Here is a 22,968-nt window from a genome sequence, read left to right on the forward strand (position 1 = left end):
TATTAAGATCATAATTAACGATGACGAATTAAATATTGTAAATGATGGTTCCCTTACTTTCCAACCTTGTTCTTCACGGTAAAAAGTCTACCTGAAGTATAGTTATTGTGGGAGGTATTCTGTATAGTTTATTATTACTAGATTCCAGGGCCTTTAAAATAGTGACCGTTGTAATAATAATTTATCAGAGTACAGAGAGGAGTGTTCCTTTGTCAAGGCACACAGTACGCACATTATAGATTGAGATATTTATAGGGATGCCGTTTCGATTATCTCTGGATTATGATTAATAAGATATAGTTTTTACGAAGGCTTATTACTGAGGCATTATAAATCCCAAATCCCTTGCTAAATTTCTCATATAAGTAGATAATTTAATGTCTTCAATTATTCCAGCAAAACAAAACATTTCAATATATTCTTATTTAGAACTATATTATTGGCGTAATGAAAATTACTCTTTATTGTTAAACGTCAGATGTCAGATTAGATAGATTTTTTGTTTTTTATGTATAAATCTATTATGTATAAATTTTTGTAAAGAAAATTTCTAATTAAAATATTAATGAATTATTAAAATGTTTTTTAATATTTCTCAAAAATATTCTCGATTGTGGCACTCTCTATGGTTCCGAAGCGTATAGTTTTTTATATGGGAGATAGCCTTCTATGTCTGACTATTCTATGTTTCTAAATTTTGGACAGGTGAATGCCATAAGTTATGAATTTTTACCTTTACAAATGTCAATGTCCTTTTAACAGTGCCATTAGAACGTTAGCAAGTGTGCTTTGAAAGCAAATAACCATGACAAAGAAATAAATAAAAAGACAGTTGTTGTTTTATTTTCCATTTTTCAGTACCATTGGGCCAAAATGGCTCTCCGAACACCCAAAATTACTAGTGAAGTATTACACACAGTAAGTAATTAATGTCTGAATAACCCCTTAGCGTTTTTTGTTTTAATTTTTTGTTTTTTGCCAGTGTAACAAGTTATTTTCTACCAAACCAGACATCCTTTTGAAAGCTAGTACTCAGTTAGCGAACTCTTCAAATACAGAAACCCCTAGAACGGTGTCGTCCTTTAGATATACCATTAAAAACACAGAAAAACCTAGAAGTTTGCCGCAAATACGTTTTGGAGATGACAAAGAATTTACAAATTTCTCAGATTTGCAACCGTCAGCAGAGCCCTTATTTAATTTTGAATATCAACAATCGAAATGGTCAGATAGTATGTAAGTATATTGTTATATGTAAGCACCTCAAATAAATATTTATATAGCCTGATAATATTTCCATTTTGACATTTTTGAAAGTGATAGTTTAAATATGTCAAATTTTTTATTGTTGATATGTCAACACCTGTTGAATCCAATAAATTCTTGTTTAAAGTAACTGAAATCGTACTACTATCCCCTCTGGGGTGCCTTTTGCACCTTTGTTAGATAAACGTTATTTCTAGTAAAATTAATTTTGAGATGCTAATAGAGTCAGAGCTAAAGGAAGCTGAAACTATCGGATAGATTAGATGTTGACATATACCGTACTTTAATAAAACCCGCACCCTAAAATCTTTATCAAAGTCAGACTTGAACATATGTTTGCTCCTTGTGAGCCGATTGATTGTTCTGTATATAAAGTTTTCAATTAAATTTGGTTATATTCATACGAAGATAGAATGTTGAAGTGTTTGTTCTATTGTTTCTGTATATCGTAATATATAAAATTAGTTGGACTATTGTTCGTTATTATTTATCATAAATTCTTAGCTTATTAATAATTAGTTCAAGCACATTCACTCCACTTCGGAATGAGAGATAATAAATTTGTACAATTCCTTATTTTGACATATGTCTCAAAAGTCTCATAAAATCGTCACCATTTTTGCGATGGCAAAATATTATGTTTATCTTGAGATGGTGGAAATATTGTCGTTATCGGTTTCAGAATAATTAATTACGCAGTATCCAATATCATTCTTGCGGTTCGAAATCATTCCTTAACTAAGTTTGAATATATGCAGTTGATATGTTATATGTGCTAGTAGAAGAATTAATAACAGCACAAATTTATTAAGCTTTATTGACTTGCCTAATTACGTGTAGTGAAGGTGATCGATATTGTCCCCAGGTTTTGGAATATTATATTATATGTAGATCATATGTACGCCAGTGTATGTATATCATGTTTGCACAGGACTATATTATTTTTGATATAGTTGAGTGAGTTGATAAGAATTACCGTATTACATATTATCCTGATGGTTAAGCAGCTTAAAAACATTTTCATTTGCCTGAAGATATAATTATTGCTTCTCTTTAATAGCAACTAAGCATTAATGTCTATCTAGCTTATGTAAACAAACCCAAAAGAAGTAAAATATATGCCTGAAATAGTGAAGCCTTGTTTTAGACTATTAAACACTAATATCTTGATTGATTTGAGTGTTTAGATCGTTTAGAAAATACTAAACAGTGTATCCGATAGTCTTTGGACTGTATTTTGATAAGGCAAATATCCGATGTTGAGAAACAAGTTAAACATATATATGTATTTATTAATTAGAATATTACAGTTTTTAAGAACTCCTTTATATCTACCAGACGCCCTCAATTTCTGAAATTCTAATATAGTTTTATTGAAATTATAAGTACTATGAAACTAGTGTCTAAATATTGAATTTTGTCGAATGCATGCTAGATTTTTTGCCGAAACACTAGAATTCTTGAAAATACTAAAACTTTTGAGGAACATCATTAGAAATCTGTAAGATGTAGTTTAGAACTGTATTATCTATACCAGATACGCGCAAGTATTCACAATGTTTCTGTGATGACTAACAAACACTAAAGTTTAGTCATTTATAATTTCATAAATAACTATTAAAAATTCCAATTTCATTATTAAATTTTTTAAACAATTAATTTTTTTCCACTTTTAACCTTTTTTCTAGAAAAAATGACAGCCCATTTCCTTCAAACATAAAGCCAAATAGCTCTGGAATAGTGTATAGTGATTTGCAAAAGGCTGAGGACAAGTTGCTGAAATCTAAGATTGATACGTCACTGTCCCAGTACAGGAACTTCTCTACTGTAAGTAATATTTACGACATTAAGTAAATATAATAAAACTACCCATCAACTTCAGATGAGCGTGCGACATTACGGGCGCGCACCAGCTGACAACAACAGCGAGGCGCATTGTGCAAAGAAAATAAGTAAATGTGTCAAGGTTAATAAACCTTCCAGACAGTGCAAAATGAATAAGAATTGCCCGAGATTTAAAATTTCAGACTGTAAACAATCGAAAGGATCCGACTGTAGATTAAATTACTTAGATGTAAGTGTCCCTAATTTAAGATTTTTTAGTTATCTAAATGTAATAATTTTTTATATTTCTTTTTGTTAAATGGCATGTTTTGTTTTGTTTTTTTTTGTACAACAAAACTATGCATTATGTCTGAAGGATATTTAATGCATACTATAGTAGTACGCATTATCACATTAAAATCAGGTTCTTGCATGCATCTTGGTCAGCGATATTGATTGATTCAAATGCGAAGTATCAAAGTAACGAACTGTTAAGCGGCCTAACCTGACTGATAGATTCAAAGGTTTTGATATTTCTCTACATAAAATAACATTTTTCCATTTAGTTTCATTGAATTATTAATATTTAGTATTATTGTATACCGACGTAATTTATAGAATACCTAAAATGACATTTTGGATGTTAATTACGTTTGATTTAACGAAATATGCTGTTGAAGCCCATAAAATATTTTTAAAAACATACCACAAACATTAGACTAATGAAAAGCCAGAAGGCTTCTTGAATAACTATCCAGCTCAAATTCTCAAAGAACTTTGTGACAACTTAGTAATGAACAAACAGATGAACAAATTAAATGGTGTATTCTTGCAAAAAAGACCACCAATAACGAATAAAAGATGTAAAGTCATCCTTTTTCATAACAACGCTAGAACGTTTTTGAAGGATATTTTGTTGTAGCTCGAACAGGAAGTTCTGAAAACAGTTCGAACTATACTGTATTACTTTTTTCCAATAAATAAATTTTTAATGCCTGTAAAAAAAATATTAGTATATATTTAAGCACCTAGGACATGCAAATAATTAAGTGGAAATGGAACCAAGTATGGCGAGGCATATTCACTACAGTGTCTAATTAAGCGTATTTTTATACATATACGGTGTTAGACCTGAGCAAACAAAAGCTGTTTATTGGTGGCTTAATGGGGGGGCTGAAGCCAAGTGAGGAAAAAAGTCAAGGTGTGAAAGCAGAAAATATATTTTGAAAGAAATTTCGTTGTTCTAATCCGGTGAGTTTGTTGTTACCAAGAAAGTTGAGAACGCTTTGAAATGATACCTATGCTTCTACTTCACCAGGCGTTAAACACTTTTGTAAACTTTGAGTCAACCATTGGTTTTCCAATATCCGATAAATATTACTTAATAAATTAAATACTTTTCTTTCATAATGAAATCGCTTGAAGAGGGTGATAAAGATAAAGCTCTTAAAGCACTTTTTAGAAATTTGTATATTGAATAAATTGGCACCGATCTTATGACAGGATATTTATATTGTACTATTTTTTGTATTTTTTCCGACAATATTTATAGAGCAAAAGTACCAATAATCTACATGCATTTTCTGTTCCATAAGTTTGATTTTTCATAACGTTGGCACAGAAAATGAAAAGTATACATTTTCACCAACCGACCGTTTGTGAAGCTTTGTCCTACGCACTTTACAAAACAATTTCGATAGCCATAGCTTGTATATAATATAACAAAAATACTTTGAATCGATTATCTAACGTTGCCTCTACATGTCCATGAGCGTTGAAGTACAATTACTGCATAAAAATAAGTTCCAAGTGATCTTTAATGCAACATCGTTAGCGGGCAACCGTTTTAAGAGCGCAGTGTTGCCATCATGCGCAATTTTAAAAACTAGAACCAATCTTAACATACGGATTGAACATCTGAGTTCAGGGCATCAAATAACGTTAAGAATCGTTCTCATGGTTTAGACAACTGGAAGTGGTTGACAGTGAAGGGATTGACAATGATGACATCATCCTTAACTAACTCGTATTCCTAAGTACTTATTAACGATAATACGGCAATCACCTTTATCGTACATACTCAACTATAACACGGCTCCACTGAAATGTTATAATAATAGTCCTATGAATTAATTTTAAATGACTTACAAGAGATGGTGTTACTATGTATTAATCTCATAGGGTACATTTGTAAGCAAATTCATGTTGAAGGCTCAGTGACAGGCTTCATTTTTTAGTATGTGTCATTTTGTTGAAGGGCAAATAAATTATTTTTTCACTGTGTTGAACATGTTTACCTTTTTATTTTAATTTGAAAAAAAAAAATGCAGCCGAAGGTCATCAAAAGTTGCGTAAAGCTTATGGCAACCATGCTCCATCGATTTCAATACGTGAATACTGATTTTGACGTTTTGAAAGTGGTGACTTTGAGACCGATTAAAACCTTTCTGGATATCCAAAATATTATGAAGACGAAGGTTTGAAAGTATTACTCGACGAAATCATCAATGGGGATTGTTATCAACTACAATTGACGCGTTTGTGCCTAGTTTTGTGGGCTAAAAACGTAAAAACACAATGTTATTCTCAAGTATGACGGCGCTCGATCAAATGTTGCAAAACTGGTGAAAACATTTAGATGCATTAACATGGGAAGTGTTACCTCATACGCTGTATTCTCCAGAGTTTGCTCCTTCCGATTACTACTTCTTGCGATATATGAGTTGTGAACTGTCTGAGCAGCGTTTCACCTGTTATGTACATATATACATACTAAAAGTGATATGATACAAACATACCAAAAATGGGTTGATTTGTGGAGAGCCTCAAAATATACATCGTTCTTTCGAGATGGAATCGGTAAGTGCCCTTAAAGATGGGATAAATTAGCGGCTATCAATGTATAAGACTTCTAATAAAATATATTTTACCATTAAATTTCTCATTAAAAAGTTTTAAATAAAAAACAAACTTTAAAACTAATATATAGGCCTATATATAGGCTGATGGGCTTTTAAAATAATAAATAAATAAATATATAAATAATATATAGGCCTAACAGAAAAGTTGTTCAATATTTTAACAACCATAAATTATTATTACTGATTATTATTTACTGATTTAAGACGTGTTCGAATATATTGTTGAATGAAATGATTCATTTCATATTATACACATCATCCCACCAAGTAATTTATATTAATGCCTGTCATTAAGAAACTAAAGTTATTTACGAATTTTTTACCTTTCTATAATATAGATTCTTTTTGTTCGTGTCTAAGTGCGTGTATATGTTATGTGCGCTTCTTGATTGTTCTTCGGGCACTTCAGGAAGTATCGTTATTTTAACTTACCGCATATGTTAATCATAACTGATTATATTATAGCCAAATTGTACTAAGAAGTATGCACCCTATCCGTCGTATAGTGAATCATGTGCAGAAAATTTGCCAGATGATCCTTCTGAATGTCAGCAATGTCCATGGAGAACATGTGATGGGGCAGACACCATCGAGCCGGGAAAACCAGTTAGAGGACGTCGCCATTATAGGTATTTTGTTTCATTTATCATTCTATACACAGTACTACAGTTTTCGGTCGTCCATTTGTCGAAATTCGACTGTAATATATTAAGCGAGTGTTCTAGATTAAATGCATACATTTTAGGTATTTTTCAAGTGAAATTAAACAAACAAACAATGCTTTTATTATCTTCTTACTATGCTGATTAATATTTAAATAAAACGGAAAAAAATTAAAAAAATTGAAAAACTAAAGAACTTGAGGTGGAGCATTTCAAAAAAGTGGCTTGCCATTGTTGACTCGATTGCGATCTTCTTAGTAATCTGAAGACCAATAAATTCTTAATCTAGAGAAGTTCTAATATCGTACAAGTAAATAAAGGTAGAACCAAATTTATTTTGCCAAATTACAGCTAAAAAATGTCTCGTTTTACATTTTTTTATATTTCCGCTTATTTGTAAAATAGTAATAATCCAAATTTTGTTAGATTTACTTCGTACTATAGAACAATGTACGGAGAAGGCTCACACCGAATTTCAAATACATCGACACAGTAGAACTTATTATACACACAGAATACTCATTATATCCAGATAACTCAGCTATTGATAAAATATAACTTTCAAGTTAAATTACGTAAAAACTCTTTCTATTTATATTGATTTAGTCGATATCGACTTTTAGTATTACGATATATTGGGTTTTTAACAGAAAGAAAATTTCTAAAAACTGTAACGACAGATTTTCTTGCAATTAAAGCAATTTTAGCGCATTAAATTAAATGAAATACTAACTAACCCTGATCTTTTTCATATATCTTTGTGGGTTGTATGTTTAAGAAGTTTCTCCTGTCATAAAAAATGTATAAAATTAGAAAGAAACTGTAAATGTTCATTTTCACAATACGTTTAACAGTTTTTGTGTATTGGTTTATTTAAACCTAACCTAGTTATAACCAATAAGAAAGGCAAATAAAACAAAATCTTAAAGAGTACTAGAAATCATTCAAAATATGATTTATCATATAGTTTGAGAAAGTACCCTCTAACTAAAATTATATTTTCAAAATAATTTTGTTGCAGATGGTTTTTAAGTTCTTTTTATGTTAGCAGAATCAAAATTTTTAGACTACGCTGTAAGTTTTTTTTAAATTTAGCTTCTCGGGCACGTAAAGGCTCTAAAAAGTAATTTCAATCGATAGGCGACAAATACCCTATTCGTGTTCGTCTAGGAGCATTTTCGTTTTAAAACCCTTTGAAATTACTTTAGGTATGGCACCAGAGAGTATCAGTTCAGATAAAAACTTTAGAAATATGTGATTGTCGAATGGTTATGGTTTTTACCGAATGTATTTCAAAAACTTAATTAACTCTAATGCATTTTAAATGGGAAACTTGTGAGTAGTGATATGTAAGTAAAGGCATTTATTTATTACCAACTGTTTATTTGATATTGTTTAAGGGTAGGTAAGCTTTGTTTAAGAATTTTTACTAAGGGCGAATCGATATTGGCACTCCGTGGTAGTCATATTGTTACATTAGGTCGTCAGAAATTCTCAAATTTAATTGGAGGATTCTCATTCATTCAATGAACTTGACGATTTACTAGGTGCACACTAACGGTCGGTTTGTTTCTTGATACGTTTTGTATTTTATGTGGCTATACTAATTATCATATTAAATCTGCACCGTGATACTTTTCTTCTAGAGCTTTTTCTAGCACCCACCTGACCGTTGTAACGCCTAAAGGTTATCATGTGCCACAGTTTAATCCTGAAGAAATACCAGCAATGATATTCTCATCAGCTGAAAAGAGAGATTTTAATGGCACATTGTTAGGTGGCCTCTGTTGATTAATAATATATCTAGTCTGTTCTTGCATCTGTTCTATATTTGTAGTATCTCAGTCTATATGAGCCATAATAATTAAAATATATATTTCTGCTACCAATAATAAATTCTTTAATTTACGGTGTTCAAATATGGGTTTGCACCGTTAAACCAACTAATAAATCAACTCTGATAAAACAATTTCTCAAAGCAATTCAAAATGAGTGTTTCGAATAATTATCTATTAAGGCTCAACGTTACGTAATCAACGAAGAACTGCATAATGATCTCAAAATTGATCAAATGGACTCAAGGACAAGCGAACCAAACCACACGAACTTCTATAAAGTGTATAACTGTCACTATTTATTTATTTATTAAGTTAGTTTTATTTAAATTGTTGGGAACTAAGTACTACTTACATATACTTATCCCGGACTTGCCTTGTGTTTGTGTTGTTTTTTTGAAGTACAAAAGAAAAGTACTAATACATTGATATTAAATGCGTTTCATACAATCTTATAGCGTATCTAGATCATACCTGCAGGTTATTATAATTAATCAACAGCGTTGACAAACAAAAAGTGTTTGATCAAAGGTGGTTTACACGTTTTAAAGGAAATGAGTGAAATGACAAGGAATGATTCAGACAGTCGACAGAGTTGAGTCATGAAGAATTGTTCGTTAAAGTTTAGTTATTAATCGTAGGTAAAAATTATGGAAATAAATTGACATTTTTAGATACCACAAGAACTTAGGCGTTTGATGATCTGTATGTTGTTGCCTCAAAATAATCAATTACCATGGTTCTCTTGTATTATATTATATTACAAGTGTAGAAAGCTGTTGATTAAACAAAACATCAATATTAATTCTAACTCTAATATTTGTTGTTTATGGATGTAGTGTGTTTGGCGGGATCAGAATATTATTCCGAAAGGCAAAATCGAGAAGTAAAAAATTTACATTTCATCCATTCATTGATACACATTGATAGAAATGAGCATATGAAATTACGACTTCATAATTAAACAATATCTTTTGTTAAATAATTAATTATTTTAAATTAATAGTAATGTACCTTTTATTGAAGAAGGAAAAAATACTCCTTAGTGTTTAACAAACATGTTAAATACTTTAAATAATAATTAAATATTCTAATTATCACTACAAAATAGGAAAGTATGGGAGAATAGGAGTGACGGGGTAATGAAAACTACTCTGCTTTACGTGTATCCAGAGTACTTAAACTTAAAAATGAATATTACTATTTACAGATAAAACCATCTAACAAAAAATCAGTAAATGACTAAAATAGTTTCAGATGTCTGAAGATGACTACATAAGCGAAGACTACTACATTTGTATGATTTGTTGTGAATCCGGAAAATAAAGCGATTTGAAATACAGATACAAAACCTATAGCGTATAATTAATGTAAAGAATGTGATTCTACCAATTATTGTTTGTTATTTTTGTATTAGGTAATAACTGCATTTAAGTACACAACGCTGACTGTATTTTTGCATGTTTATAAACAATATAACTCTGTTTTATATGAAAATCGGTTTAGATTCTAACACATAAGGAAAAATTGTTATAATTGCACAATATGTTGTTACATATTTCGATTTTGGTTATCATTGTCTCGCTGGGTCTCATTACTTCAATAAATACGTAAACATGAATATATATTTTATTATTACAAGAAAGATATGAACTCCATAAGGTAGTACCGAAGAAATAGTTTATGATAAAAGCCTAGAGAGGGTAAATAGCTCTGCCTAAATGATGGAAGTCCAATCATGAGTCGCTAACACGATAAAATAATTTTTATTTGCTTGCTTTTCTTTTGTACAGTATAAAATTAAAAACAATTTTTCAATTCTAATCGCAAATTAATAGCTAATCAATGATAATCAATGATTTAGTTAATTCTATGGATATGTTTTAATTAACTACTCTTATAATGAAGTAACAGAAAAAGAATAAAAATATTTATACTAAATACATACTATTATAAAATTATTGTTTATTTTTAGATTTAACAGTATGTTATTACGATATTTATAGCTGCTCGTAATATTTACTTTTACAGAAATAAAATTTAGTAATGTAGTAATAGATTTTTATTATCTTTTTCAGTACATCTGCTGCTTTGCAGAGAAATGTCAATGGAGTGGTAACTCGATTACCACAACCACTACCAGAGGAGATTCTTAAAGAATTAATGTGCGGAAGAAAATGCGGTGTAACTAAAAAACCTTGCAAAGAACCACCTGGACCATGTGAGGTGCGTCGAAAAAATGAGGAAGCACGCCATGATAAAGATAAGCATGGACACGACCATCAGGGACACAATAAGCATGGGCATAATAAACATGGACATGACAAGAAAAAGAAAGCTATGGATTTTGAAAATGGTATGGTGCTTGGAAAATTTAGTTCCAATGTACCGCATATTATCAACCCTTATACAATGGAATCTGTGAGGTAAGCTTCTTATTGTTTTAAACCATTTTTTTTGCTTTCGTTTGTTCTCTATTGAATGTGTTTGTGATAATTGGACAATAAATAAAATAAAAACTTTTTGGAAGTTCATCCAATATGTATATTCTTGAAATTATGTAAAATATACTCCAGTACATTTTGCATCGATCGAAATAGCTGTTGAACCGGGGATGATAGGTTTGGTTTATACGATGTTTTGGGTGGTTAACTACTGACTATTATTGAAATATTTCATGGGTCTCGATCTCGTGCCCTCAAAATCTTGTTCCAGAAAATTTAGTTACTTTTAAACAGCTTTCCAACATTGATTAATATCTCATATTTTGATAAATTCTTGCGAAAAATTTTCCTATATATTTTTTATAATAAATATTAATATTATAAGAATTACTATTATAAACAAATAAATAGTTATATTTCAACACTACTTTTATTCGATCTAGTGAAAATTGTTGAGATTTTATATTAACACTATCAGAGTGACATATTTATTGTCAATTGAAACAACTGAATTTGTCAACTTAGTATCACCATCATTTGTGGGATTACATTTCACAAAGCGACAAGGTACAAATGAAGAGCTCCTCTATCGTGTGATTATTCTATTACATTTAATTTATTTTACACTTATTCATGTTTAACCTCATAACTCAGATTGTGTATTACAGTTTATGAATTGATCGCATCTCGGTAGATTCTGGTAGAGGTAAATAAAATTAGAAGAAAATATAATTAGCAATTTTCCAAACTTTCCAGTACTTTAGAGAGTTGCTTTATATATTTCTAGAAAAGAAGATAAATTACTGTTATTATTAGTTATTATTAGAATAGTGCTTAAGTTGATTGATTCGAACTGAGCTGACTTTAAATCAATATGCTCATTCATTTATTGTTTTATTCCCAACATGTAATGAATATTATAATATCTGGTAAAAGAGGAGGATGTGGTGCTTGTTTTGCATTACAAATACTTCATAATTGTTCCAAATTCTCATCAATTTAAATTTAAATACTTAATTTTATTAAAACTTTAAGAAACTTAAAAAGAGGCCTATAAAGGTGTTGATGCAATATTGCCGTTTAAACTTATATCTGTCATTAAATCGGGATTTATATACACACCTTTTAGTTTCAATAATAATATGACCTCTTCGCATTATCTATCAAACGTGCAGAATCTCAATAATTTACTAAGTGAACAAATTAATAATCGGGTGCAAAAATAAAAATTTAGCTCAATATTAAAAAAAACTACAATAGAATCTGTTGGAGAATGGCAATAAGCTGTTGATCACTAAACAGGGCGTGATGGACTGCTAAGTCTATCCCCTTGCTAGCCCAATCACATCTTTCTTATGTCAAGGTATATTTATTTGCTCCTTCATGCGATCTCGCTTATGTAATATGACTGCATCTTGTTTAATTTTTTTGCCATTATCTTTACTTGTGTGTATATTACTTTCATTCTCTTTGGATCCTCTTCTGTCCTATAATTCCATTTTTAAAAATTGCCCAGCTAGATAAATATACCTTCTTGCACTGTACGGTATCAATAAAAGGATTGCAGTTAATAGTTCTGGAAAAAGAGTTAAATTACTGTTTCCATCTGATGTTTCTACTCATATCTATCTATCATATTTCTGCATTTTACAAAAAAGTTAAAAGTTTGAAAAACTGTTAGAATGCAACCAGAAATGCAATTAAACGTCACGTTTGGAAGCTTCTTTTTAATTATCCAATATTGCGATATAATTGCTTATTACTCATCATTATGGTGAATCAATTTAATTTGCTTTGGTAGTGAAACACATTACTATTTGTTAATGGCTCGGTAACTCCACTCGTGGCCGCAGTTATCTTAGCAATATATTTCATGTATCCAGTGATGATTATTTTGTGACTTATAGTGATATTAAGGCATTTATTATTATCATGTACAAAATATTCTGTATTGAATTCAACTCAATTGCAAATGACAGATCATTTCAGCAAAGTCTTCAATATAAATATTTTCATGTAATGTACATGGAAATATCGGGATTGAAGTAATTACTGTGCTGTGATAATTAATTCTATAAAATGAAATAAATAAAAATTCTATACCAGTCCAGTCCCTAGCCTACATTGAGAAGCAGAAATCACTAGCATACACTACACAAAAGTACAGCACTAAAAGATGATTATTTCTCATTAAAAAATGTAACTATCTTCGATTTCAGCTTGTGCTTTCGCGTTATGGAAAACTTTTTCTCGGAGAGGAATACGATCCACCATTCCCTGCACCACCACCATTTCCTAGGTATCATCACCTGTTCGCGTTTCTTTATCACCTCTCTCAGGACTATCTATGCAGGAGCTGCATAGATAGTCATAAATGAATGCAAATTGTATCCGAAGATTTTTATTATAACAATATTAAGAAAGATCATGTTTTAACTTATATTCATGTGTTAGAAGAGAGGTCCGCATGGATGCTGCTTTATATTATATCTAAATTGAAAGATCTGATAACCTCTCCTTGTCTCATCACTAGAATCACTAACATATATATGGCATCATGATAGCTGTTAGAGTTAATGGAACCTATTTTAAACTATTTTTTAATCTTAAAATAGTTTTTGAATATATAAGCTCTCTGTGGCCCCAGAATTCTTTTAGTTCGTTTACTATGTCTTGAATACGTACTTGTATGCATATTTACATAAGAGACTGTACCATCTAGGTTGGGGTTTAGTTTTGGACCGCATCGAAATAGTGATCACATTTCTATAGCTTTCAGGTAGGCAGCATTTGTTGTTATATACTTACCATACTGCAATCATATTAGTTATATTCAAACTTATTTAGATTGTCGATAATTGATACAAACTTGGTAGCTCATATATCGATTCTGAAAACTCCAAAAGGGCGACCTCGAAAGTATCACCATAAATAATAAATGCATAAAAATATAGACACGTTATACATTTTGAGCACTTGATATGTATATTTCAACTGAATGAATCCAGAAATATAAAAGGCAATGCTTGCACTACAAATCCCTTTTTTAAGATTACCCTCTAACGACGTTGAGACAAGTCGAATTTTACATCTTGTTATAGCGACCTACAAAATACCCAAAATGTTAAACACCTACGGGGTGCAAGCAGCGACAATAAATGATAATGAATAACCGGTAACCCTGAAATGTTGATGTCTGATATTATTGAACGGTATTTAGTATTGCTCATCGTTCCCGTTAGGTTCATATAACACTTCACACACCTTTATTGTATTTGTTTTATTTTTAAAACGTAAATAAATAACAGTCAAATCATGTGATCATCACTGTTTTATTTCGTTCTACCTACATTCATCTAGTCTTAACATCAAGAAGCCGATTTTCTTATGGGTGTGGTTATTGCTATTCGAGTAGTTTGCTTTATTTATTTGTTACGTTTATTTGAGGAATAACAGGAAAATTTGAAAACAATTTTACTTCAATGCTAAAACAGATCACTTTTTGAAAGGCTATAACTTTTTAAGCTTAACAGAATAATTTATTTTTTACAATATTTTTTTTATTTTATTAGATTAGATCTGGACGGATCCAATATATATCAAACTGGTTCATGGATCGATCTGGATAAAAACAAATTTCAAAACGATTTATGGGCATGTGAAAAGAAAAATAAATATCCCCACTGCCATAAAAAGAAAAAACCCAAAAGACCAAAGCAAAACGCTGTCGACGTAAGTGTTTAGTTTTTCTGTTTCCAGTAATATGTAATACTTTATTGGCTTTATTACACTTCTCCATTTAGTTCACATTAGTGTAATTAATAATGATTAATGTTTGATGCAAATACTCGGTAATTAGAAAATAAAAACGTTATCTTCCTCATAATTTGTAACTAATCATTAACGAGACAACGGTATGTCGTTGAGATGTTTCAGAAATCACCGATCTATTTCAGATTATTAATCAGTGTCACTGCTAAGACACTAAAACATCCAGATTCTCAGTTTGAAACTTTGCCGATATCTTAATGATCAGTTTATAAGCTTTTTTCCACATGAAAATATAAAATAATTTTTCTGTACTCGTTATTCTGCTAATGCCGCAGAGTTTCTCTGATGGGTATTTAAGATTAATTTGATATAATCAAAACTTTCTTATTTAATCGACTTTATTGAAATTCTCTAATATTAATACTTATATATGAGGCAGCGTAGTCCTGGTCCTATACGATGAATAACTAATTTTATTATTGCGTAAATCATAGTTAAGTACGATTAAAATTCTATTTGTTGTATGAGTACCAAATTTTAGTTTTTATCTCATATTATGGTATAAATGATGGTAAGAAACAATGGTGATGATGGTGAGAAATGGGATTATTGAAAAGCGATAAAATATATTTTGTAGTGTCAGTTTACAAATACAAAAATATATGTAGGCCTGTTATTTCGAAGTATTTTACATATTGTTCGTAATATAATATTTTATATTCATATCTGCTGTAATTGATCATTTATTAAGTGCTTTGAATAAGCTCTCGATATTTACCAACATTAGCAAAACTATAAGTATAAGTATTTTACCATCTATAAGGAAGTGGTATAGCAAGTTGAAATTCAGGGTTATAATTCTAAAACAATGATTTAGCGGTCATATAGAAAAGCCTAATACGTCGATTTAAATAATTAGTTCAGATGAAATTTTTCTTCAGTAACAAGCAAATAAGGCTTTATTCACCTTAAACCAGCATTCAAATAGTTTAATTTCGTCGAACATTCTGTTTAAACTCAAATTTCTACTATGGATTATGTGTAAGACATATTTGGAATGATATCAACATGATTTCCTTTTAATAATCTATACTACTGTACTGAGTTACCATTATATTTAAACGTATAGCTTGACCATAACGTGAGCTAACCCTTAGTTTGCTAGCATGTGTCGTTTTTGTCAATTAAACCTTTTATAGATTTACTCTATAGATAATTTACTTTGTAATGTGCTAATACAACGAAGTTTTCTATAATCAAGGGTTTAAAATACTGTAATCATGACACAAACTAATGATCCGATAGTTGTCAAATTTATACACGCATCTTTTGAGGGTTAGGGCTAAACTAGAAACATATGGATTTAAATCTAGTAGCGCCATCTATATGTCAGGCCGGGAACTTTTCAATTGACATGTATATATATATATATATAAATATATATATATATATATATATATATATATATATATATATAATATACATATATTATATATATATTATATATATTATATATATAATATACATATATTTATATATATATAATATATATATAAATATATATATATATATATATATATATATATATATATATATAATATATAAATATATATATATATATATATATATATATATATATATATATATATATATATATAATATATATATATATACATACTTCAGGGAATTCACTTCTAACTAACATTAACTCAACACTTGCTCAAAGACACATTCTGATATTTGATAAGTTTCTGATAATTTTTACTGCGGTTAAAGTCAACAGGGTTGATTTCTGGTGTCACATTGATTTATCTGGCTTTGTATTTTATGTTTTTTGTTTTCTAATTCCGATGCGTTTTCCTATACAAAAATTATTTTATTTATTATTTTACGCAAGCCCACCAGGAATCACACGGGGCTTTTAAAGGACTATTAATTATGAGATTATATGATATTATGAGATTATAAGATATAGATATAAGATAAATCTGTCGTCATAAATAGTTAGCGTGCTAATAAATAGCTGCTCATGTGTAGCTCTAAAGCTCTAGTGCTCATAAATAGCTGGTGTGTTAGTATAATAAATAGTTCTCTGTGCACATGTGAAGTGCTCATTATGCAATCCATCGAGAAAGGCTATAGTTGTATAGGTATTTTAATCTACTTGGAAAATCTTAACTTCGTCAAGAGGTTTGTCAATCTTTGCTATCTACATAATTACATAAAGTATTCTTTAAAGGAAAAGGGTCCTTTTCCTCAAATATATCGTGCGATTTGATAATAATATTTATGCCCTACTGTGGAATTATTTAACAGACAAAATAAACAACTTTTCGGAAGTCACTTTAGGAAATATTCATATATAATTCATTAATAATAATTCCTCACAAATACTTGTATGTAAGAGGTTGAAAGTAGCTAAACAATACTGAAATATTGCAGTTATTACATAAAAAAGTGTGTTCCACTCGATGGGACCTGCCTGAAGGTGGCAATATAACTAATGAATAGCGAATAATTTATTACGAAATAGGTGGGTAGTGATTTTCGTAGTCATTTCGTTAGTAGTTAGATTTTCGCTCTGCTTTTAACTATATACATTGGCCCTCACTTTGGGAAGCTTTGGAAGCTGAACATGTTTCCCTAAAAATTACGAAATATGTTCAGGCATTTCACGATTTGTCAAATCTACTTGGAGTCAGCACTGACGTTTACCAAGGAGATGTCGTTTATCCACTGCTTTTCAGCATAGTATTGTTTATGATATAACGTTCAGTGGATATTACATCTCTTGACTGATCTGTTATTCGCACTGGCGCATGCTATAATAAATCTCAACGGGATCTAGTTAGAGGAAGTGCAGGAATTTAGGTACTTCAGACCAGAAAAAAGTAGTAAGCTTGATTAGTTAAGCTGCAGTAGTTTTTACTTCCCGGGCGCCATCTATTGATTGATAATGACTTAAAAAACTTTTACAAAATGCTTAAATTTTGAATGCCTTTTATTATAACTTGTTAGTAAAGTTATTAAAAGAAGAGTATTATTAGGTTAATTGATTTGTTAAAGCTATTTTTTATAAGTTTTCCTGCGTTCGTGTTATTATAAAAGCTTATTTAAGATAGTGTTTAAAAAGGTGTTCCGTGTATTTTTATTGTTGTTGTACCAGAATATCATTTCGAGATATTATTAATACTAGATAATAATAATATTATTATTAAAATATATTATATAATGATACTAAATTTAGTTGCAATGATTGCAAAAATGAGTATCTTTGTTATTTTTGATTAATATACAACATTCATTAAATATTGTATTTAATACATTCTAATATGTGTTAATCATATTGCAATTGGGGAATTTGCAATACTGTGATCATCCCCTTTTCCGCAAACTATATTTATTAAATATTCAATTATTGTTTTTTATATTAAGGCAAGTTCCCCATATTGCTATAATATTTCAGTTCTAAAGTGTAACTAAAATTTGTGATTTTCATTATGAAAAAGGTAAGTGAAATAAAATACGCATACTTTTCATATTATGGGTAACTTGCCTGGATATGAAACTAGAAGCTCAATTATGTAAGACAAACTTTATATTGTATTTCCCCCTTGTTGTTTCAGGATGCTGGGAAAGAAAAGTGCCACAAACCGGTCAACAGGAAGAAACGAGATGATCCAAATTTTTACTAAGGGAATGAAGAATTTAAATTTTATTGTTAACCATATCATGTTAATGTTGTGAATAAAACAGCAACTCAAAAAAATTTTTTTACATTTTAATAATTTTCGCTTCGAGGCGGAGGGCGAATTTTACTAGTAAAAATGTTTGAGACTTTGCCAGGTTTTGCAAATTGTAAAAATTGAAGTTTTATATTCACAAATCAACTAAAGTTTCTCGCAAATACAATTATAAAGCAAGGATGTTTTTTTGAAAAATGCAAGTTATAAGAGTAGAAAAAGTAATGTTTAAATTTTATTTATGCATTATATATCATAGGACCTTTGTTAAGAAATTAAGAAATGTATAACCATTAAATATCAGAATATAAGGAAACAAGACAGGAAAAAAATAATTCAAAGTATGCTAAAATATGTAAGTTATTTATCTGTATATAAATATTACATTGACAAACATTTATATTTTCATGTAAATATACATATGTCTAAAAGATTCTCATGACCCATTCTAAGTCCATTTTTATACCATATACAAGTCCTAAGGTCTACTTCATATATTATCATATATTATAAATAATACTATAATATATATCTCCATTTAATACATTCGTTTAATGTATCATTCTCCAATTTATCTTTGATTTTATTTGGATTACATTTTGTAGTAAGCTAAATGTAATTCTATTTCTGGCAATATTCCCACTAATATTTTGATTTATGGAAGTTTTTTTTATTTCTAATGGAACATTTTTTCTCTGCGTATTATATTTTTATTCACATTAATATGTCTTTGTACATATTCTGTTATATAATTATATCCAATTTTGGTACTATTTTGAATTTTATTCATTATTATAATTTAAATAATATATGTTTAATATAATAAAGAATATAAACAAATATATATTTAATTTTTATATTCAATATTTCACCTTTTTAACGGTCGCTGGATTGATACACCTTTTGTAATTCTTCTCTATTGTAATTTGTATAGTATATTATCTTTGAATATCATTGTCATTTTTGCATACTTTATTTAAAAATACATTTTAATTCGACCCTAAATAGCCCAAGAGGCTGATGGGCTTTTAAAATAATAAATAAATAAATAAATAATAGACTAAAATTTTCTACCAGTCATTATTATAATTTGTTCAAATAGATTTTCTCTTTAAAATTTCGTTATAGCTGTTATAGATTTATTTACCCTTATTATATATTTTTCATCAAGGTACAGAAAAAAATTAATATTAATTTTCTTTATTATTTATTGCTTATTATTAGTTATGTATTCAATAACGATAATCTCAATTCCATGTAATATTGCAATAATTATTGATAAAATAATCATGAAATGCTTGGGTTTGTGGGTGAGATTTAATAGAATTTAAAAAATTTAACGTCGCAATGTTGCCGCATCAACTCTGAGTTTTAGTTCAGTTTAGCTTTGAGCTATAACAAAATTCTAATCTAAATAAAATAATTTAACAAAAATATTACCAAATATAATTAATTTTAATATTATAGTACATCTAGAAATTACAGGTAATTATACAGCCACAATAGTTTATAGGTTAAAGTCATAACCTCTTATTGTATTCTTTCAAGAGAATAAAAAATCTCTATTGCTTTCAAGAATTTTGTATACGTAACCGGGCGATTTTGACTCAGGCTCATTGATATAGGTGTTCGAACTAACCAGACAGCATTTTGTCTCTTTTTAGCTAGAATGAAATGAGAAGGAAAATATTGTCTGATTCTAAAACGAATTTACAAATTGCGGCAGGCAAGACATTATCTTGATGACGCATGCACAAAAAACTTTATATAGACTATACTAGTGCGGTTGTACTGTAAAGTCAGTTTCATCAACTTCTTGAGTTTTAAGATGTTTAATATAATTAGCCATATTTTAAATAAAGTCTTTCGGCTTAAAATTGTAATCTAGTTTGTTTCTTAAGAGAGTAATAATATATTCATTACTTCTTGATCAGCTCTGTTTGATATTCAGAAAGAGCACGGGAATCCTCCGATTAATTAATTTGACATTAGTAATGGGTGCTATTCAAATTAAATACTCTTTCTGCATTTCATATTGTTCCTCATTTATTATTATTTGCATAAGGCCTTCCTTATATTCCTTTAAAGTAGGATAAATGTCCATGAATTGGATATATCTATTCTATCCATAGGTCAGCATATTGAATTAATTTGTACTATCAATATAGTTAATTAATAAATTGCGTTAAATATTATTCAAATACTGACTGCACGTGAAGGCAAGACAATTTTTTTTCTCTTAATTCAACCCCAGTGTTTACTTAATGTAGCTTTTCTATTACTTATCTTCTATACTTTATCTATTACATTTTTGGTAGTGTTGAACATTCGTCATCATTCGGTAATTGATGATATTGCTTATATATTGCTCTATGAACATTGTTGTCTTTAAATAATAATTATTTCATGATCAAATCTATTTTTTAATTTACTAATTTAATTATAAATAGCTAAACCTGTTACTTATATTTTATCTAAGATCTAAGGTATATCTTAATTTGAGATATGTTTGGCGGTGTATCGCGTTAACGATTATGAAATATTCTTGTTTGTAGTTAACTACAGACATTGAATATGGAGACGTGGACTGGTGGTCAGGACGAGGAAAGAAAACGGTGATTGTTGAACAGATGGTACGTAATTTAGCTTTTCATATAATAAGATAACATATTTACCATAAATTAGATTGAGTTAAAGAATCAAATAAATATATATTTTAGGAGGAAGATTGCGGTAGATGTAAACAACCTATGCATATTATAAGAAGTAAACAGGTAATGAGATTTTAGAAGACATAATGCAAATATCTAATTATTTTTAAATATTTCAGGAAGTAACTAAGAAAACATGGAAGAAAAAAGCGAAAATTCAAGATGGTGTTAAACATAACTGTCATAAAGTTAAAAAGCATTAAATATTTTTAGAAATGTTGTGGGAAGTTTTCTTTCATTTAATAGTAGATTATGTATATTAGTAATGTTAAAATCTCTAGATTTTTGTAAACTTATAGTTTTGAATTAAATCACTTGGAAATCACTTCAGAAGGTGTCCGACCTTATCCAGGATGGTTGTTACTAAAGCTGAGACTAAATTTTCTACATTAAAACTTCACAAACCTAAAAGAACTCATCCAATTAAATATTAATATAATTAACATTAATTTTGAGGGATTTATTGCATTGTTTTAAAATTTGCTGACGATTGCTAATTTCTTGCTGATTTATATTGATTGCTGATTGATAATCAGAATTTTAGTAATATTTCTAAAGCAATTTGCATTTGACGTCCCAAAAATGGCGCGTTATTTGGGTGGTCTATTTGAGAAGTTTTCTCCTTAAGTTTTCATAGATTTCACATAAAATGGTTGAGTATTCTACAAAATTACTTGTCATTACTTTCAGTCAGGCAAGGTGTTCTATGCATTTTGTTGTTGTCTATTGTAGTATACTAGCAATTGCCTTCGTATTTCTCCGTACATTTTCATAGATTACTCATAACATGAGTTTGAGTGTTGTTATGCTACAAAATTACTTGTCATTACTTTTCCACAAACGCACCGGAAAGTTACATATTTTTATTAATGGTGTATTCTAATTTTTAATAAACTTAACTCTTGTCGTGTATTACTTTTGTTGTGCAATTTAAAGAAATTTGCTGCCCAAACCATAAAAACTCATCAAAAACTTTTAGAAACTTATATTAGGTTTAGTTTAACGTGTTACTATATTGCTGTTAATGACAAAAAACTTTCCGCAGCACTAAAACCTCTCCAAGATAATGAATGGCAAGACTTATTAGACGCAAACCCTGCAACGTTCTAAGAACTTTCAGACAGTTTAGCAGTTCATCAACTGTTTCCAGTCGTTTACGCTTAATGGAAATGATCTAAAAAGAGAAAATTATTGCCTGCCTAACTGTTTCAACATCACGGTTTAATTGATTGTTAAACAAAAGAGTTTCCTATAGCGTATTGTGACTGGCGTTAGAAAGTCGATCTACTACAACAATACCAAGCGCAAAAAGTTTTGGGTTAGTCCATAAAACCTTAGTGCGCGTATAGTTGGACTGATCCAACCTACTGGTGTAAAACATTCCGAGCTGCTAAAACCGAGCAAATTTGTTACTGAAGATACCTACCTATTGTAAAAATTAGCAGCAATGTCGAATAACAGACGTAAATCATCCCCATGGAGAACAGCGCTAGTGCACTCAATTTAAGAGTTGTAAAGGATACACTATTGTCGGTTGAATGAGAGATTCTGGCGCAACCCTGCGTGCTCCCAGACATAGTGCTTTCCCATTAGCTAATGTTTGGAACTGTTAAAAAAGCCCGAGAATGGATTAGGTCTCCCCCAAAATAACATTGTCGAAAGTTGTAAAAAAATCATAAAACGTGATACACAATATTTTAGTTAATATATATTAACCAGTACCAATACTATTACACCAATTTTTCTCAATAAATTCCTTTTTAACCCGAATAATTGTCAGAATATATGCAA

The 22,968-nt window shown here is 29.5% G+C and overlaps 1 protein-coding gene across 1 annotated transcript; it reads left to right on the forward strand.

Moving 5' to 3' along the window:
- The first annotated feature begins 812 nt into the window (after positions 1-812).
- Positions 813-21,380, forward strand: LOC143193657 (uncharacterized). The gene is made up of 10 exons (XM_076399981.1): positions 813-918; positions 983-1,236; positions 2,955-3,093; positions 3,149-3,340; positions 6,477-6,640; positions 10,587-10,934; positions 14,525-14,684; positions 21,022-21,099; positions 21,187-21,240; positions 21,297-21,380. Exons 1-10 carry the CDS (start codon positions 874-876, stop codon positions 21,378-21,380), a joined length of 1,518 nt encoding a protein of 505 aa, XP_076256096.1. The 5' UTR covers positions 813-873.
- Positions 21,381-22,968: the final 1,588 nt, after the last annotated feature.

The sequence above is a fragment of the Rhynchophorus ferrugineus genome, unplaced genomic scaffold (assembly GCF_030347505.1).
Source record: "Rhynchophorus ferrugineus isolate W39M unplaced genomic scaffold, kcgeb_rfMv2 rfM3, whole genome shotgun sequence".
Taxonomy (NCBI): domain Eukaryota; kingdom Metazoa; phylum Arthropoda; class Insecta; order Coleoptera; family Curculionidae; genus Rhynchophorus; species Rhynchophorus ferrugineus.

Bases quoted from the DNA above. Each gene is read 5' to 3' on its own strand.
- LOC143193657 (XM_076399981.1), top strand. From the start codon at position 874: ATGGCTCTCCGAACACCCAAAATTACTAGTGAAGTATTACACACA. The intron at 3,094-3,148 runs GTAAGTAATATT...CATCAACTTCAG, and splicing joins AGTACAGGAACTTCTCTACT to ATGAGCGTGCGACATTACGG. The intron at 21,100-21,186 runs GTACGTAATTTA...TATATATTTTAG, and splicing joins CGGTGATTGTTGAACAGATG to GAGGAAGATTGCGGTAGATG.